General features: G+C 43.1%; 1 protein-coding gene across 1 annotated transcript; it reads left to right on the forward strand.

Moving 5' to 3' along the window:
- The first annotated feature begins 350 nt into the window (after window positions 1-350).
- LOC149287543 (ADP-ribosylhydrolase ARH1-like) lies at window positions 351-6725 on the forward strand. Its single transcript, XM_089492783.1, has 3 exons — window positions 351-663; window positions 1341-1701; window positions 6338-6725. The coding sequence occupies exons 1-3, from the start codon at window positions 351-353 to the stop codon at window positions 6723-6725; spliced, it is 1062 nt and encodes a 353-aa protein (XP_089348909.1).
- Window positions 6726-18882: the final 12157 nt, after the last annotated feature.

Genomic DNA, 18882 nt, shown 5'->3' on the forward strand with positions numbered 1-18882 from the left:
CTTGGAGGGTTAATGCAAACCTACTTGTCATCAATTAAAGAAGAATAGTCTTATAATAATAATTTATGCTTCTCGAAATCTTGCTTCATATTCAGCTACCCATACATGTCAGTAGTCTTGAATTTGAGTGGCTTATCCTTAGAATAAAGATCAACTAATTAAGAGAAGGGTACAAAGATAATTTAAAACTGGGAATAACCTTAATATACTAGTACAGAAGAAGAGGTTTCTGCTCTTGCGAGCCTGCAATCTAAAGTATGTTGTGTATGAAAAGATGGTATTGATTGTTTATTTTCCTTGTTCAGTTGTTATTCACAGGTCTCTTCAATAAATTTTTCTTCTGCACCAGCATGTGCTCAGGGTTGGTGGAGAATTATGTAGCTGCAATGGTTCTTAGCGCAGCTGGAGATGCCCTTGGCTATAATAATGCTAAATGGGAATTTTGCAGAGATGGACTGATGATTCATAATGAGCTGGCCGAGCTAGGTGGATTGGAACATCTTGATGTGGAGAAAATGATAGTGAGTGATGATACTGTAATGCACATCGCCACAGCAGAAGCGCTTGTGGAAGCAGGCAAATATATCGAACCTGCCATGCTTTATCCTTTGTTGGCAAAAAAATACAAGGAGTGTATGTTTGATATGGAAGGCAGAGAACCAGGTAACATAACAAATACCATTTATTGTTCATTCCAGATAACCTAAGACTGTATCCAGGATCTTGAATAATGATTTTTATGGGAGATCCCACTCTGAGCAGAACATTGATCACTCAAGGGATGTAGCTAATAAGCAACTTGCCTTTCTTTGGTGTTATTTGGGTTCTTCCACTCATTATTTATGTCTTGGCAGAGCAGCAGACCCTGCCAAATGGCTCTGTAATATAATTGCACAAAATATTTTGCAGAGTGCATGTTCAGTAGGCATTCCTGTCCTTACTATAGACACCTCCCCTAATAATGACCTTGTCTATCTTATTAAGCCATTGTGAGTGATCTATTCTCTAGCATGACCAAAGGCTAGAATGAGATTGTTACAGTTACATTTTTGTTCCATAGCAACCCAGAGGTAACACAGTCAGCATGTGTACCTAGTTTTACTAGTATTCAAATCCCTAATTTAGCTAATTTTGGTAAATAGGACAGTTAGCTTTTGAATCTCTGCTGGAGTTACTAAAGCTCCTTAGGAAAAGTACTTAAGATCTTAGCAAACTGTTCACACATCATTATCACATTTAATGATGACCCAGGGAGATTGAGTAAGTTTTATGTTACTCTGTTGTATACCATATATTTATTTTTTCATGGATTGTACCCTATATCTTTTTTTTCTGTATAGGCAACACCTGTATGTCTAATGCACAACGCCTGAAACCTGAGTTGCCAAATGGTTGGAAACTTCCATATCAGTCAACAGCTGGAGGTTGTGGTGCAGCAATGAGAGCCATGTGCATAGGCCTTAGGTTTCCACGACCAGAACAGCTGCCGGATTTGATCAGAGTCAGCATAGACAGTGGCAGGATGACACACCACCATCCAAGTGGGTATTTGGGATCACTTGCTTCTGCACTTTTCACCTCATATGCTATAAATCGTAAGCCTCCTCATGAATGGGGCAAAGGTCTCCTGGATGTTTTGCCGAAGGCTAAGGCCTATATTGTAGAGTCTGGTCATGATGTGGAGGAAAATCTAACAAATTGGTGAGTTTGTAGACCGTTCTTTTGTAGTGTTAATGCACACAATGGGATCCTGAATATTAAATGTATAGAAATAAACAAGTTATAACATTATCAAGGGAGTTTCAAAAGCTTAATTTACTTTTTTCTCTCTTATATATAAATGTAAAGCATATAGAAATAAAAAGTATGTAACAATAAATACCTAATATAGGGTTTATACAAAACGCCATTTAGTGTTACATTTCATCTGCGATCACTTTCTTCACTTAAATGGTGTTGCTGTAATGCCTTGAGGCATTCAGCAACACCGAGATCGGCATCGGGGGCCCATATCTGGCTGCTCCCAGGGGGCGTCAACATCAGCCATACAGTGTATGGTGGCACAAGCTCATTTTAAAAGAGTTTAGGAGGCGATCAACGATTAGCCGGGGACCTAATCATCCCTAACACTGAACAGTATTGTAACCTAACATCTAACTATAACTGTCTCAAATGAGACGTAGGCCCAGTAAAGTGATCTGTCAAAATTACTTATGCATGCATGTGGGGTATTGCGCGTCATTTGGCCTGTAAGTGCCAAAATAAATGAAAATACCAGGCATATGAGATTGTAACGGGTTCACCAAGAGAGCTGTAGTAACTCCCAGAGATCACCCAGATGTATCCTCTTGTCCCCGAAATCACTCCCAGCACCATTGGGGCCCTGTATGACAGGTCATTTTGTCAGATGTTTCCATAAACGGGACAAATACGGCATCCTAGGCCACATCCCCAGCCTCGCGTACTGCGAGACACGAGGTACTCCAGGTAATGGCGTGGTAGGGGGCGTGTCTGGTCCTCCGCTGGGCGCATCTCATTGGTGGGGGCTGTGGAGGAGGTCCCCATGCTAATGCATGGGCTGGAGCCAGAAGTCAGTGAGGGGCAACCCATAAAACCCATGCAGTGGCAGGAGATGGTGCTCGTGTATTGAGCTCCTATGACTGTTCGCTACCTCAGATCTAGTGGCCGTTTTGCAGCACTATGGCTTTTCTGGTGTTTTGACTTTGGCTTATCTCCTGGATTATCCTGAACTCTCCTGTCCTGATTATTATTATTATTAATTTTTATTTATATAGCGCCAACGCTTTTCGCAGCTCTTAATACAATACATAAATTCAAGGGATATGACAAGACAAGAATTGACAGACCGATACATTTGGTGGAGAAAGCCCTGCTCGCAAGCTTACAATCTAGAGGGAAATGGGGTGACAAACATAAGGCATAGAGAGGGTGAGAGGTAGTGTGGTGGTCATATCGATGACAAGGAAGTTCTAGCAGCTAAGATGGTATGCTTCTCTGAAGAAGTGGGTTTTTAGGTGTTTCTTGAATGTCGGGAGGGAGGGTGAATGCTGAAGATTTCTTTGGAGTAGATTCTAGAGAAATGGGGTAGCTCGAGTGAAATCTTGTAGACGGGAAAATGAAGAGGTGATAAGTGAAGAGGAGAGCCTTAGCCAGTGGGAAGAACGTAGGAGAGTATTTGCTAAGGAGGTCAGAAATGTATGGAGGAACAGTATTCTGGATGGCCTTATATGTCAGTACCAGGATTCGAAATTTAATTCTAAAGGTGATTGGGAGCCAGTGGGGGGGTTTCACAGAGGGGGGAAGCAGAAGAGGAACGATGTGCAAGGAAGATGAGCCTAGCAGCGGCATTTAGGATAGACTGTAGAGGAGAGAGTCGAGACAGTGGAGTACCAACCAGAAGAGTGTTGCAGTAGTCAAGACGGGAAATAAGTGAATGAACCAGAGTTTTTGTGGATTCGTGGGTGAGGAATGGGCGGATACGAGAGATGTTTTTTAGGTGCAAGCGGCAGGATCTGGCGAGGGACTGAATGTGAGGGATGAAGGAGAGGTTTGAGTCAAGGATGACCCCAAGGCATCAGGCCTGGTTAGTAGGAGAGATAGTCGTGTTGTTAATGGTGATAGAGAATTCAGGTAGTGGAGTGGAGATGGAGGGAGGGAAGATAATGAGTTCAGTTTTAGAAAGATTAAGTTTCAGGTAGCGTTGTGACATCCATGAAGAAATAGCAGACCAAGCAATTGGTAATACGGGACATGAGAAGACAGGTAGATTTGGGTATCATCTGCATATAGATGATACTGGAGGCCAAATGAGTTGATTAGTTTGCCAAGAGAGGAAGTATAAAGAGAGAACAGCAGAGGGCCAAGGAACCTTGGGGGACACCAAACGAAAGCAGAAGGGGCGATGATGTCTTGCCAGAGAAGTTGACAGAGAAGGAACGGTTAGACAGATATGAGAAGATCCAGGAGAGAGCTGTATCTCAAATGCCTGTAGAAGCAAGTGAGTCTAGAAGAAGGTGGTGATCAACAGTATCAAAAGCAGCAGACAGATCCAGTAGTATTAGAATAGAGAAGTGACCTTTTGCTTTGGCAGAGAGCAAGTCATTGGAGACTTTTGTTAGAGCTGTTTCAGTAGAGTGAAGGGGTTTAAAACCAGACTGTAGAGGGTCAAGGAGGGAATTAGAGGAGAGGAAGTTAGTGAGGCGATTGTACACAATCCATTCAAGCAGCTTGGAGGTAAAAGGAAGCAGAGAGGGCGGTAGTTAGTCAAACAGACGGGATCTGAGGAAGGATTCTTTAGAATGGGTGTGATTAGCGCATGCTTGAAGACAGATGGTACAGTTCCAGATGATAGAGAAAGATTAAATAGGTGGGTAAGGGATGGACCAAGGGATGTACATAGAGATTTTGTGAGGTGTGAAGGGATGGGATCAAGGGGACAGGTTGTTGGGTGAGAGGAAGAAAGAAGAGTGGGTATCTCTTCTTCGGTTGTAGGGGAAAAGGCAGTTAGTATAGTAGGAGTGGAGAGACCTCAGCTTGTTTATTGACCACGCTGTTGCCTGATCCTTTTGCCGCTCCTGCCATTGGTCTCCAGCATCTCCTCTTGAGGACCCCGAACGTTTCCTCTTGCCTAAACTCTTGTATAGCTTATGCCTTGGTCGATAATACCAATATTGCTTATTATTTCAATACAGCTTTTCTTTGGTTATCACAAAAATTATTGACCTATTGTTTCTTGAGCAAAACACATGCTTGTAAAATTTGCAGTATGGATGGTTGAAAATGTTAAGCTTGCCTGGTATGATGTAGGGCTGCAACAACTAATCGATAATGAAAACAGATCGGATTATAACACAACGCTGCAGGGGACCTGGATTCCCCTCACTGTCAGCCGGTGGGTGTCTGTGCGATGCGCACGGACAACTTCCGCCTCTCCCCTCCACTTCCGCTGGGGCTTCTACCATGCAGCGCCAGCATCACATGATGTAGAAGCCCCAGCGGAAGTGAAGGGGAGTAATGGAGGCTGTCTGTGCACATCGCGCAGACCCCCCACCGGCTGACAGAGAATCCAGGTCTCCTGGAGAGGATCATCCTCTCTGTCAGCTGGTGGGGGTCTGCGCGATGTGCACAGACAGCCTCCATTACTCCCCTTCACTTCCGCTGGGGCTTCTATGAAGCTCCAGTGAAAGTGCCAGGCAGCAAAGGAGGTTCACAAAACACCAGGGAGTCGGGAGAGAGGCAGAGTGGTGTATGGGGAGGGGGGAGGAGGAAGAGTGGTGTATGGGGAGGAGGCAGAGTGGTGTATGGGTCAGTTATAGTGGTGTATGGGGGGTATAATGAATTTCAGAGTGGCATATCTGGGGGAGGCAGAGTGGTGAATCAGGGAGTATAATGAATTTCAGGGTGGTGCAGGGCATTTATGGGGGGCAGAGTGGCATACCAGGGTGCACAGTGGCATATAGGGAGGTATAAGGCATAAATGGGGGTGAGTGGCATGTTGGAAGTTATAAGGCATATCGAGGCACAGTGGCATATCGAAATAAGGCATATTGATATTAGGCATATCTGGGGGTATAAGGTATATCGGGGCTCAGTTGCATATCACTGGCATATAAGGAGTATACTGCATATCGGGGGCACAGTGGAATCTCTGGCATATAGGAGGTATAAGGCATATCTGGGGGCAGAGTGGCAAGCTGGGGGTCAGATGTGCATAACTGGGGGCAGTTTGGTAAATAAAAGAAAATATAAACAAGGCTTTTTTCTCATAGTTTTTATTAAATATGAAAAATAGTTAACATATGAATTAATATTTACTAATAACTTTGTATTAAAACCTAGTTTGAGAAACACTGTGTTTGGGTTCTTGTAGCTTTTATTATTATATCAGTAAAATAAGAAGGTGAAATGCCATTATGATAGAGATGAAAGTGTAAATTAAGTTTTTTATTACATTATTTTAAATAAAAACAATTTGCATTTTTTTATCCGATGGATCGAAAAAATAATCGGCCAACTAATCGATTATTAAAATAATCGTTAGTTGCAGCCCTAGTATGATGTATATGATACAGTATAAGCACAATATTTTTCCATTTTTTTATCAATATATTAAATAAGGCAGGATGTGTTGTGTGTTTCAACATTTTTGATCGTAATCAGAAGTTAGACTGCCTGGAGAAAAGTTTCCTTTTTGGGCAGAAAATTGGTATTTTTAAACTTAAAAACTATAAAAGACTACAGAAACATATTAATAATGGAGCCTTCTTCTTTAATGTATTTTTACCTTTCATAAACTTTATTTTTTTTTTTTTTTCAGGGCTTACTTTGAAACCCAGTGGAATTATTATCTTAAAGAAAGAGGGTTAATGGACGGTAAGTCTCAGCCAAGGTTCCCAGAAGAATACGGTGTGGAGGAAAGAGATGAATTCTACAGTAAAGTCAGCTACAGTGGCTGGGGTGGCAGCAGTGGTCATGATGCCCCAATGATCGCTTATGATGCCTTCCTTGGGTCAGGCAATAACTGGACAGAACTTGCTCACCGGGCCTTCTTCCATGGAGGTGACAGTGATTCAACTGCTGTGATTGCTGCTGCTTGGTGGGGGGCCATATATGGATTCAAAGGAGTCAGCCCTACCAACTACAAGAGGGTGGAATACAGGGAGAGACTGGAGAAGCTTGCAAGAAACTTGTACCAATTAACATAACCAGTGATCAGTTAAATGTAAAAAAAAAAAATGTATTTTGGAACTTGCAAGCTAATATTGTGGCATTTCTACAGTTTTAGTGACAACAGTAGTCGGTAACAGACACTCTCAAAATATTTTACATCATGCAGCAAACCACTCCAATGTGCACACCTTCCAAACACACCAAAAAACAATCAAGTGAAGAACAGAGCATGTGAAAAATAACATATACAGGCTTCTTTAGTACAATTACAGTAGTGTCTTATGTATCCAGGCTCAAAGATATGATGGGATTGGGAAAAGGCTTTCGATTGCAGCTTGTAATCCCCAATATTGGGTTCAATCAAGGTACAAGTAGGAGCATGGTGGGTGTGTGTAAGAAAATAAAGTCCCAGACATTACAATATGAACAACTCTATTTAGTAAAATTGTGATACATCCACTTACATGCACAGACATAAGATGTGAGCATTAAAACAGACAGTCAGTCTCTCCGCTTCAGCCACCTTGGTTAATGTTTCTCCTTCCACAACACTACGTCTATAATTTCACTATAAAGGCCTTCAATGGATGTCGTGGGCTCGCTGCTGTTGTACTAAGCGTAGAAGTACATTATTAAAAATAAGAACACCTGATAAGTTATAATATATGTTGTTTTTGCACACACTCACTGTTATTCCCTTATACAGTTTTATACCTTAACATTCTAACAAAAATAGGCTTTATAATCTGTTTAGGATTTTTGTGGTTGAATAAATTCATGACATATGTCTGTGAAAGCCTAAATTATCTTTGAAGCTCCTACTAAAGCTTCAGTCCTCAAACGTTATTTTCTTCAAGGCATTGAAGCAATGACTTAAGTTTGAACTATTGGAAGTCTCAAAATGTACCTAAAAGATGAACAGTTAATATAATATGAGCCACTACAAATAAAGTGGAAATGGTTAAAAATATAAGATCCAATATATTCTTTGGTGCTAAAGGTTTAGCTAAATATATGTATTTCATCTTAATCTGACCAAGGTGTTTTACATTATCACCTTTTGGATATGTTCACCAAGTCTCACGTATAGAGGTCTTCTAGTCCTGCCCATATCTTGCAATCCACGCAGGCAAGTGTGTAAATATACCATGTTTCTAGTGTGGCATGTAATTTGATCCTTAATATGATATATAAGTAAAAGAGGGCACTCCTTAAGTGGTATGGGTTTTTATTACTTCACATGTATTGCACTATATATATAACTACACTATATGGACAAAGTATTGATTGGGTTTTTTCCATAGGGAAAAGTTTAATGCTATCACATCATGCAGGTTCACAAAAGACAAAACGTATAAACCCAGTATAACAGTTGGGCGAATAGGGTAATTACATGGTACCCTATCAGGATCCACTATTTGGAAAGACTGCGTTTACCTCACATCCATGAACTTGGCCCGCTGTGAGCCGAGGTCACTATATCTATATATATATATATGAGGGAAAAGAGGGGAGGAGCATAGTAGTGCAGGATGAAGAAACAATACATAAAAAGGTGGAGGAGAAGATAGAGTCCTCCACTTACAGTAAGGACCAGAGGGTCAAAGGCACCCCTCAAGTGGTCAGGGCCGTTTAAAGTCATGTCTGTGGATCAACTACTGCTGGTAGTAGTGGCATTTTTGGTGTCTTCCCTTTCCCTGGGTTTGTGGCCATTTTTTAAATGGCTTTCATTCTTTCTCTCTTTTGCTAGGTTTGGGGGCAAATGTTTTTTCGTGTCTTAAATAACTTTAAGTTAGGTTAGGGGTTAGTGGATAGCATAGAGGGTAATATCAAGGTCCTGTTGGTGGATAGTTATAGGTACAGTGAAATGTTAGGTTACAGTACTGTATAGTGTTAATGGGTCATTGGCTATTGATTGTGAGACGGATTAATGATTAGTGACCAAAAAGGTCATTAATCATTGGTAACAGCATTTTATTAGTTTAAATATATATTGTGGAAAAAATTTATGAATACTAGATCACATATAAGTGACAAGTTTAGGCCACTGACATTAATCAGTGAGACCAAGTAACTACCAAGTGATCAGATAATAATTATGTATTTAATTATTTATTAATATTTTTGTTACCTTAGATTACCCCTGTCTCTTTCTAGGACAGGGCTGTTTGTTGTCCAGTGGGAGTCCTAATTATCACTTTTGATTGCTCGGGGGTAGGCTCTCGGTGGGTGTGCTGGGCTGAAAGGCATCAGTGTCCACATGATTGGCACAATTGTGGCGACATTTTTTAGGCACCTGTTTGTGAAAAAGGTGCAAGGATATATTGTGGCCATATCCATATTAGTTATAATAAAAGATGACATGAGATCTTATTGTCGCGGTATTCATGTTTGACCATTTTAATAACCCATAAACTGTTGTTAAGAAATGGGAGAACCTCTCCATATTAAGAACATATCATCAATATACTGGCAATTGGACACAAGGTTCACCACCCAGCCATGTAGGCTAAATATAAACTATATAAGGAATATAAACTATTCCTCACACATAATAAATGAAAAAGTATATTTACCTGTGCCATGCTTTATATTGGGTACCATACACACCATACACAGAGGCTCATCTATGTACCCATGATTGTTGCATAGGCTTTTACAGTTGATTATTACTTTTTCTACATTCCAGCATTTTGTTTGTAGTCAAATCAAAGCTCACTTAAAATTGTCATCCATGAGACCTTGAAAAATAGGATAGCTGTATATTAGCAAACAGTATTAAGTAGCATGGAAAGTGGGCATCGCTAAATCACAAAGATGTTCAGTGGGGTTAGGGTCAGCGTTCTGTGCGGGCTATACATGGAAGTCATCAAACCATGTCTTTATGGACCTTGCTTTGTATGGGGGCACAGTCATGCTGGAACGGGAAAATGCCTTGCCCAGACTGCTGCCACAAAGTTGGAAAACCCTGAAAAACAGCCCAGACAATTATCTCTTCACCAAACTTTACAGTAGGTACATACACTTCCAATGAAGCGTTAATTCATCACTCCAGAGAACATATTTCCACTGCTCCAGAGTCAAGTGGTGGTGTGCTTTGCACCACTCCAGCCACCACTTTGCATTGCACATAGTGATCTTCAGCTAGCGTGTAGCTGCTCAGCCACAGTACTTTTTGCTGATATTGCTTCCAGAGGCAGTTTGGAACTCTGTAGTGAGTGACGCTACATAGAACATGCAATTCCCTTACGTCCTAACTGGCAGCACAAGAGGGGTATTACTGCCCCTGTGAACAATTAGGACAGGTGGAAAATTAATGATTTACACAATTAAATAAGCAATTAACCCCCTTTACCCCACCTATAAAGGGAACTCTACCCCTAACCACAGTGTGCTTTTTTCTGTCCTTTGGAAATATTGGGACAGGTGGTAGTCTTGTGTTAGCTTGCTAACCTTTATTTTACTTTTTTTCAGGTGCCCTCCTGTTGGATTGTGTATCCTATTTTTATCTGCTGCCCTGCTGTGCTGCAGGACGGCCTCATTTCACCCAGCATTATCTGTGTGTTTGTGCTGGATCTATACCTGACTGGTTTGGATGTCTCCTCCCAGCTGCTTATCTTCATGTCTGGCTGATCTAGGCTGTGATGTTCTGGAGTTCTCTATTAGTGATGTCCGGATCATGAACGAATCGTTCATTTGATCCGGTTCTTTTTAGTGATCCGGATGAATCGGTTCAGTAGACTGAACGATTCATTTGTAGCGGTTCAGTCTGTGAATCATGCAGCTGTAACCTGATCCTAGAGCTGTGAGTCATCTGCAGAGCACTCAGACACAGACTCTGGGGTCAGGTTACAGCTCATTAATTCACAGAAGAACGATGACTCATAGAGTCAGAGAGTCGTTCAAAGAGTCGAATGATCCGAAGAGTCGAATGATCCGAAGATTCGAATGATTCGAATCTTACAAGGATCCGGATCTTACAAGGATCCGAATCTTACAGAGATTCGAATCATTCAGAGAATATTACTGATACCATACTTTTATAAATAAATACATTAATAATGTTCACACTGCCCCAAGGATTTAGATTCCCCTGAGTTTACCCCCCTTTACCTATAAGTGCACCTACAGTTAACTTTATTAAATTAATTAAATTAACCCTCTGTCATCATCATAAAATTAACCCTTATACCCCATCAACCATAACTGCCGCTGAAATTAACCGTAAAGATCCCATTAACCATAACGGCCCCTGAAATTAACCCTAAAGACCCCATTAACCATAACGGCCCCTGAAATTAACCCTAAATACTCCATTAACCATAACTGCCCCTAAATTAATTGCATGTACTCCAGATAAATTACCTAATAAATTGGTATGGTTGATGGGGTCTTTAGTGTTAATTTAGGGGCAGTTATGCTTAATGGGGTGTTTAGGGATAATTTAGGGGCAGTTATGCTTAATGGGGTCTTTAGTGTTAATTTAGGGGCAGTTATGCTTAATGAGGTGTTTAGGGTTAATTTGGGGGCAGTTATGCTTAATGGGGTGTTTAGGGTTAATTTGGGGGCAGTTATGCTTAATGGGGTGTTTAGTGTTAATTTGGGGGCAGTTATGCTTAATGGGGTGTTTAGGGTTAATTTGGGGGCAGTTATGCTTAACGGGGTGTTTAGGGTTAATTTAGGGGCAGTTATGCTTAATGGGGTCTTCAGTGTTAATTTAGGGGCAGTTATGCTTAATGGGGTCTTTAGTGTTAATTTGTGGACAGTTATGCTTAATGGGGTGTTTAGGGTTAATTTGGGGGCAGTTATGCTTAATGGGGTGTTAAGGGTTAATTTTAGGGGCAGTCATGGTTGATGGGGTGTTAAGGGTTAATTTTAGGGGCAGACATGGTTGATGGGGTGTTTAGGGTTAATTTAATGGTGAGGGTTAATTTAATTAATTTAATAAAGTTAGCTTAAGGTGCAGTTGCAGGTAAAGGGGAATGTAAATCCTGGGGGCAGTGATTATTAATGTATTATTTATAACAGTATGGTGATATTCTCTGAATGATTAGAATCCCAATGAAGGCAGAGAGTCGTTCAAAGATCCGGATCTTACAATGGTCCGGATCTTACAATGATCCGGATCTTACAGTGATCCGGATCTTACAGTGATCCGGATCACTGTAAGATTCGGATCCGTGTAAGATCCGAATCTTTGAACGACTCTATGCCTTCATTGACATCACTGGAGGCAGGTGGGAGGATTCATAATGAAAGGGGCGGGGCCAATCGTTAGTGTGCCTGCACGGAGTTACTGGAAAACAGTAACTCCTGTGAGTCACACTGAGTGATCCGAAGATTCGGATCATGAATCGGATCATTTCAGTGAACGAATCGAAATGATCCGTTTCACTTTAATGATCCGAACTTCCCATCACTATTCTCTATGCCTCCCTGTACTCGTTTTAGCTGCTGAGGGGGAGGAATCCATTTCTTTTCCCTCAGCAGCAGTAATAATCCCATAGAAAGTTTGTTTCTTCCGGGGGGCGTGGCTTCCCGTTTTGGCTCTCTGCCAGTGTATATTAACCTGTTAGTGTCCTTTAGGCTGTCTCTTGGTACAGCTATTAGTTAGCCTTCCTAGAGTTTCCTGTCTCTTTGGCTTTGTGTGTTATCCTTCCCTTGCATTTTCAATCTCAGGGTAGCTATAACTAAGATTTTTATGTTTAATAAAACCTTTTATATTATTTTGGTCATCTCTTTTGCAGATGTCATCCCATACGCCAGAGGATCCTGCTCCTGAGAGGCGCAAGTCCACTGCCAAGCACAGGCATTTTACCTGCCGCGGGTGTGATACACCTCTAGATGATGCTTACCCTTATAGTCGCTGCTCAAGTTGCAGAGATCCCCCTGAAGCAGAACCCAATATACATGATATGATGATTGGGTTAAAGATTTTGTTGGATCCTCTATCAAGAGATTTGAGGATACACTCCAGATAAAGAGACCTAGGGCCCAGTCCCCTCCTAGGGTGGTCTCTATGTCTTCTTCAGAAGAGTCAAGCTCACTGTAGATGAGCTTGACTCTTCTGAAGAAGAAGGACCTGCTTCATCGTTCTGGTTTCCCATTGAGAAAACCCAACGGTTACTAAAGTCCATCCGGTCAGGGGACCAGGATGGTGACCTAAGGAAGCTCCAGAAACCACCTCTAGAGGGCCAAGGGCCTTCAAAGTGGATGAGTCTCTCATTAAGTTAATGGAGACTGAATGGAAATTCCCGGAAAAAGGTCCGGTTATCACCTAGCGGTTCAAATCTATGTTTCCGCTTAATGTAGACCAGCAGCGCCCATGGGGTCCTCCCCCTAAAGTCGATATGGCCATCGCCAAGATGTCCAAGAGGACCGTGGTACCGGCGGATGATGGATCTTCTTTACAGGATGCCATGGATAGGCGCGCAGAGTGTTCCCAGAGTGTTATGCGGCTGCTTCTGCCTCAGCTTCTGTGGCTATAGCCTCTAGTGAGGTTACTCATTTTCTGCGCACCAGAGTGTCTCAAATCCAGTCAGATATTGATGCAGGTGTTCCAATAGACGATATCTTGAAGCAGTTTAAAACGGCTCAACTGGCTGTGGAATTCCTTTCAGATTCTGCGCCTCAACATCTGAAGCTAGCCTTCAAATCTTTGGCGCTATCTGCTGCTGCAAGGAGACCCCTATGGTTAAAACCCTGGAAAGCGGACAACGCCTCCAAATTTTCGCTTTGTGGGTTGCCTTACGAACCTGGCAAGCTGTTTGGCAGTGAGCTGGACAGGATCATGGAGGGCCTTTCTGACAAGAAAGGCAAATCCCACCCCCAGCAGGCTTCTAGAGGGAGGGGCAGACAGTCCAGAGGATTCAGGTCCCAGGGACATTCTAGATCCCAATGGCGTCAGGGGACTCAGTAGAGAGGAGCAGGTCGCTCCCGCGGGTCCTATGAGAAGAGAAAGGACGTCTGGCGCCAGAGAGTCCAGAGGTAACCCGTCCTCCAGTGCTAGACCCACTGGTGGGAGGTCGTCTATCTTTTTTTCTGGAGGCTTGGGAGAGGTCCATACCAGACCTCTGGGTGTTAGATGTAGTCCGGTCAGGCTACAAAATAAATTTTGTTTCCCTACCTCCTCTGAATTTTGTTCTGACAAGGATTCTCTCGCGCGAAAGGCACAGAGTCCCAGAGGCATCTATCCACGCCTATATACAGAAGAAGGCGTTGGAGGAAGTTTCTCCAGAAGAGCGTGGATCCGGCGTCTTTTCGCCAGTCTTCCTAGTGCCCAAGATCACAGGAGACTGGCGGATGATCATAGATCTTCGCTATTTGAACAAGTTCATAGCGAGAAAGAAATTCCGCATGGAGTCCATCCGCTCTGTAATAAATATCTTACTGCCGGGAGACGTGATGGTCTCTATAGACTTGAAGGACGCTTACCTTCATGTTCCTTTTTGCAAAGCCCACAGGAAGTATCTGCGTATGGCTGTATCCCTTTGTGGCAAAGTGAAACACCTTCAGTTTGCTGCCCTTCCCTTCGGAATCTCCTCTGCTCCTCATACCTTTACCAAGGTTGTAGTTGCCGTGGTAGCAATCTTGAGTCTAGAAGGCCTAGAAATCGTCCCATATTTAGATGATTGGCTTCTAAAAGCCGCTTCTACAGAAATTCTGTATTCTCATCTTCAGCAGGCTCTAGCTTTTCTCCACCAGTTAGGGTGGATAGTAAACTACCAAAAGTCCGAGTTGGTTCCATCCACTTCCAGGAAGTTTCTGGGGTTCATAATTGACTCGTCCCGGATGACTCTCTCTCTGTCTCTAGACAGACACAATCAGGTTGTCAGAGCCGCCAGTTCTCTAAGGACCCCTCAGTCGGTGTCCATCAGAACGCTTATGAAGATGTTAGGGCACATGTCAGCGACTGCGGATGCAGTCCCTTGGGCCCTTTGGCACCTACGCCCTCTCCAATCAGAAGTTTTGGGCATTTGGAATCGCAACCCATTAGGGTTGAACAAAATGTGTACCCTGTCTCCTCAAGTCCGTCGCTCCCTCAGTTGGTGGGAGCATCTGAAAGATGGGAGGTCCTTGATTCAGCCAGCCTGGATTCTGTTGACCATGGGCACAGCCCATCTAGAGGACATTCCAGTACAAGGTACTTGGTCCTGTCCAGAGAGCCTTATGTCTTCGAAACTTCAGAGAGCTCAGAGCAATCAGATTGGCGCTCCTTCACTTTGCTCCTCAAATCCGCAGCAAAGCGGTGACCCTACTGTCGTGCTCAGGGGGTTATGCCCCCCCTTCGAGCCATTGGAAAGCGTGGACATGAAGTACCTTTCCTGGAAGGCTGCCTTCCTAGTGGCAATCACCTCTGCCAAGAGAATTGGTGAGTTGCAAGCTCTGTGTGCCTTTGAGCCTTACACCCTATTCCTGCCTGATAGGGTTCTCCTAAGGTTCCTGCCAGCTTTTTTACCAAAGATTCCTTCGTTTCAGAACATTAATCAGGTCATTTCTCTACCTGTTTTTTACCCGGATCCTTCAACAGAAGAAGCTCTTCTACATACTCTTGACATCTCCAGAGGTCTGCAGATCTATCTGCAAAGATCCGGTGTCTTCAGGAAAGATGAAAATCTCTTTCTACAGTTTTTTGGCAGGAACAAAGGATCTAAAGCTTCTAAACCATCCCTGTGCAGGTGGATGAAGGAAGCCATCAGAGAATCCTTCTCAGCTCAAGGCTTGCCTCCTCCTGCCTTTGTCTGCCCTCACTCTACCAGAGCGGTAGCTACCTCGGCTGCTGAAAGGGGCCTCATCCCTCTTCAACATATTTGTGCTGCAGCCTCCTGGAGTTCTAACTCCACTTTTAAAAGCGATTTAGGCTAAATTTAAGACGTTCGGAAGACACTGCTTTTGGGTGGTCTGTTCTGAACGTCGTTCAGCCGGAAGACCCTCCCTCAGGGGCGGGCTGGGCCGGGGGGCAATTGCCCCCCAGGCCGCCCGAAATATAATCTAAACGGCCGCTGGGTGCTGATGCCGCCGGCCGGCGCTACTTTAATACTTTTTTTTAAAATTTAATATGGCAAGTCGGATCGGCTATTAAATGAAAAAAAAAATAGTATTAAAGCAGCGCCGGCCGGCGGCATCAGCACCCAGTGGCCGTGTGCGATGGCTGCCAAGTGATGGGAGCAGCGTGAGGGGTGAAAGCTCCGCCCCCTCGCACTCACCTTTCACCCCTCACGCTGCTCCCATCACTATGCAGCCATCAGATTGTTGGAAATCGAATCTAAACGGCCGCTGGGTGCTGATGCTGCCGGCCGGAGCTACTTTAATACTTTATTTATTTATTTTTAATATGGCAAGCCGATCCGGCATATTAAATAAATTTAAAAAAAGGATTAAAGTAGCTCCGGCCGGTGGCATCAGCACCCAGCGGCCGTTTAGATAAGTTTTCCAGCAGTCTGATGGCCGCATAGTGATGGGAGCAGCGTGAGGGGTGAAAGGTGAGTGAGAGGGGGCGGAGCCACTTCACTTGACTTGCCCCCCAGGCCTTAGGCTGCCAGCCCTCCCCTGCCCTCCCTCATAGGTGATCTTCTAGCTACTTCCCCTCTTGTGCTGCCAGTTAGGACGTAAGGGAATCGTTAATTTCTAACGATAATTTGTTTTCCCTTAGTCCTAAAGGCAGCACACTAATATTCCTCCCTCTTATATTTTTTTTTATTATTCTTGTTATAGCACACTGTGGTTAGGGGTGGAGTTCCCTTTATAGGTGGGGTAAAGGGGGTTAATTGTTTATTTAATTGTGTAAATCATTAATTGTTCACAGGGGCAGTAATGCCCCTCTTGTGCTGCCGTTAGGACTAAGGGAAAACAAATTATCGTTAGAAATTAACGATTTTCTGTGATATACGCTTCAGCATTCGGCAGTCCTGTTCTGTGAGTGCGCGTGATATATCGCTTTGTGACTGAGCTATTGTTACATAGAAACACAGAAAGTGAAGGCAGATAAGATCCATTCGGCCCATCCAGTCTGCCCAACCTCTGAATACATTCCTTAGTCCCTGGCCTTATCCTATATCTAGCTTATGCCTATCCCATGCTTGCTTAAATGTCTTCACTGTATTAACATCTAAAACTTCTGCTGGAAGGCTATTCCATGCATCCACTACCCTTTTAGTAACACAATATTTCCTGATGTTACTTTTAAACCCTTTCCCCTCTAGTTTAAGACTATGCCCTCTTGTTGAGGGCCTGTTGCAGGGCGACCACACTCACCCAGGCGTTGAGCACCTAGGGTTGTGCAGCCACATACCAGCACCCTGACATAGCAGCAGATGTAGTCCAAAATGAAACGAAGTGATATCCTGCAGGCACCCTGGAGCATGCATGAAACATATCACTAGAATCACATGCAGGATGCTGCAGGCTGGGAGTATGGAAGCTAAGCAAAGGATATAGCAGAAACATAACAAGAAAGAGACAGGGAGACCAAGCAAGAACCATAACCAGACAAGACATACATAATACAGGGAACAAGACAGGACACCCCTCTACCGGGGGTTACAAGACAGGACACCCCTCTGCCGGGGGTTACAAGACAGGACACCCCCTCTGCCGGGGGTTACAAGACAGGACGACCCTCTACCGGGGGTTACAAGATAGGACACCCCCTCTGCCGGGGGTTACAAGACATGAACAAGACAGGGAAACAAGAGACATGCAGCTCCGCAGCCTGGGTAGAGCGTGACACAGTTTCATCGTTTGTTGCATCACTGTTTGGAGGCCTCATCCTTCTCCTGAGAAAGAAGTGCACCAGTTCTCGCACTGAGGAGCCCCTGGACATAATACGCGTGGAGGAAGGGCGCAGCAGATAGACTACAACAGATCTGTGAGGAAGAAGAAGATCTCGACAGGGAAGAATGGAACACCTCTTCTCAATTAAGACCTAAGAAGAAGAAACCCCTCGTAATAAAATTATTTGGCTCATGTCAGAATATGTTCCCTGTATGTCTTGATTATATCCAAAGGTGAAGTATATACCAGTTCCTCACAATTCTTAACACTTTGAGGTCGAATAAATATTCATAAGCAGGTTTAATTTAATTTTTGGGGAAAAAACACATACTTAAATTTTATACTACACAGTTATATTTTCTTATAACTACAAAGCAATTCATTAATACTATTCTAAAACCATATAACTTTCATTTTCTGTGTCACTTGAATCTGAGTAGCCAGGGTTATAAACATCTTTATTACCAAAATCACAAGCTGTAAAATATTTTGTATAACATCGCCATCTAGTGGTCTTTAAGAAATCCGACATTGGAGCGCAACCGGTAAAAGCAGTAAACTGCACTTGATCACAACACAACATTCACAGAATCTAAATAACACTCGTGTCTATTCAAGATTTTCTTCCACTAAATTGCATTGTTCCATGAAACAACAGAACATCAGTTCAGGGGCCACACAGTTGATGCGATTTAGGAGGGATGGACCCAAATCTCTGTTGTCTTCATTTTTGGCCATTTGGAAAATTGAAGGCATTGCACGGGAAGCATCTATGAAAGTATCTTTTATGTTAAGTCCATTGGTAATAGAGTTGCCATGTTGGATTACTATAACAGCACAGTAAGACTAACATTTTGTAAATGCCACTGTCACCTTTAAATAAAATCACTAAACAAAACTCTCCTCCTATCTTGCTTGTTATTATTAATACTTTGTGATCCACATTTAAGGATAGAATGATCCAGTTTGCTATTGGTGTTTTTTTTTTCTTTAACCATGAAAATTGTATCTTTATTGAATCAAGACAGGCATGCAAAAGATCCATGAATACATAATAAACACATATGGAACCCCAAAGTTATTGACATTGCACGATACAAAAAGGTGCATGTAATTGAGTAACGAATAAACAAACATATCGATATTATATTATCCGTCAGTATATAACCTGGACAGGCAAACAGTCTGTTGTACAGAGATTCTCAAATGTCTCAAGATCCCTAGAGAGATGGTGTTGGTTTGGTTCCCCAACTGAAAATGCTTGTATTTTTCTAAGAGTGTGGGTGGTTAACCTGTGAGTATCTGTCCCAGTGGTTTGAGAGAATCAACAGAGAGGAAATGTCAGACCTCTGAAGCTCTCTGAGCTCATCCAGGAAGCGGACAGGAATGTGCCTGCCTTGAGTCCTGGAGGGAAGGCCA

The sequence above is a fragment of the Sceloporus occidentalis genome, unplaced genomic scaffold (genome assembly GCF_023333645.1).
Source record: "Sceloporus occidentalis isolate IW3139 unplaced genomic scaffold, rSceOcc1.0.p SCAF_59, whole genome shotgun sequence".
NCBI classification, from domain to species: Eukaryota; Metazoa; Chordata; class Lepidosauria; order Squamata; family Phrynosomatidae; genus Sceloporus; species Sceloporus occidentalis.

What these genes read in the sequence shown, in the direction of transcription:
- LOC149287543 (XM_089492783.1), top strand. Translation starts at nt 351, where the DNA reads ATGTGCTCAGGGTTGGTGGAGAATTATGTAGCTGCAATGGTTCTTAGC. An exon ending in TATGGAAGGCAGAGAACCAG is followed by an intron (nt 664 to 1,340) that starts GTAACATAACAA and finishes TTTTCTGTATAG; the next exon opens with GCAACACCTGTATGTCTAAT. An exon ending in GAGGAAAATCTAACAAATTG is followed by an intron (nt 1,702 to 6,337) that starts GTGAGTTTGTAG and finishes TTTTTTTTTCAG; the next exon opens with GGCTTACTTTGAAACCCAGT.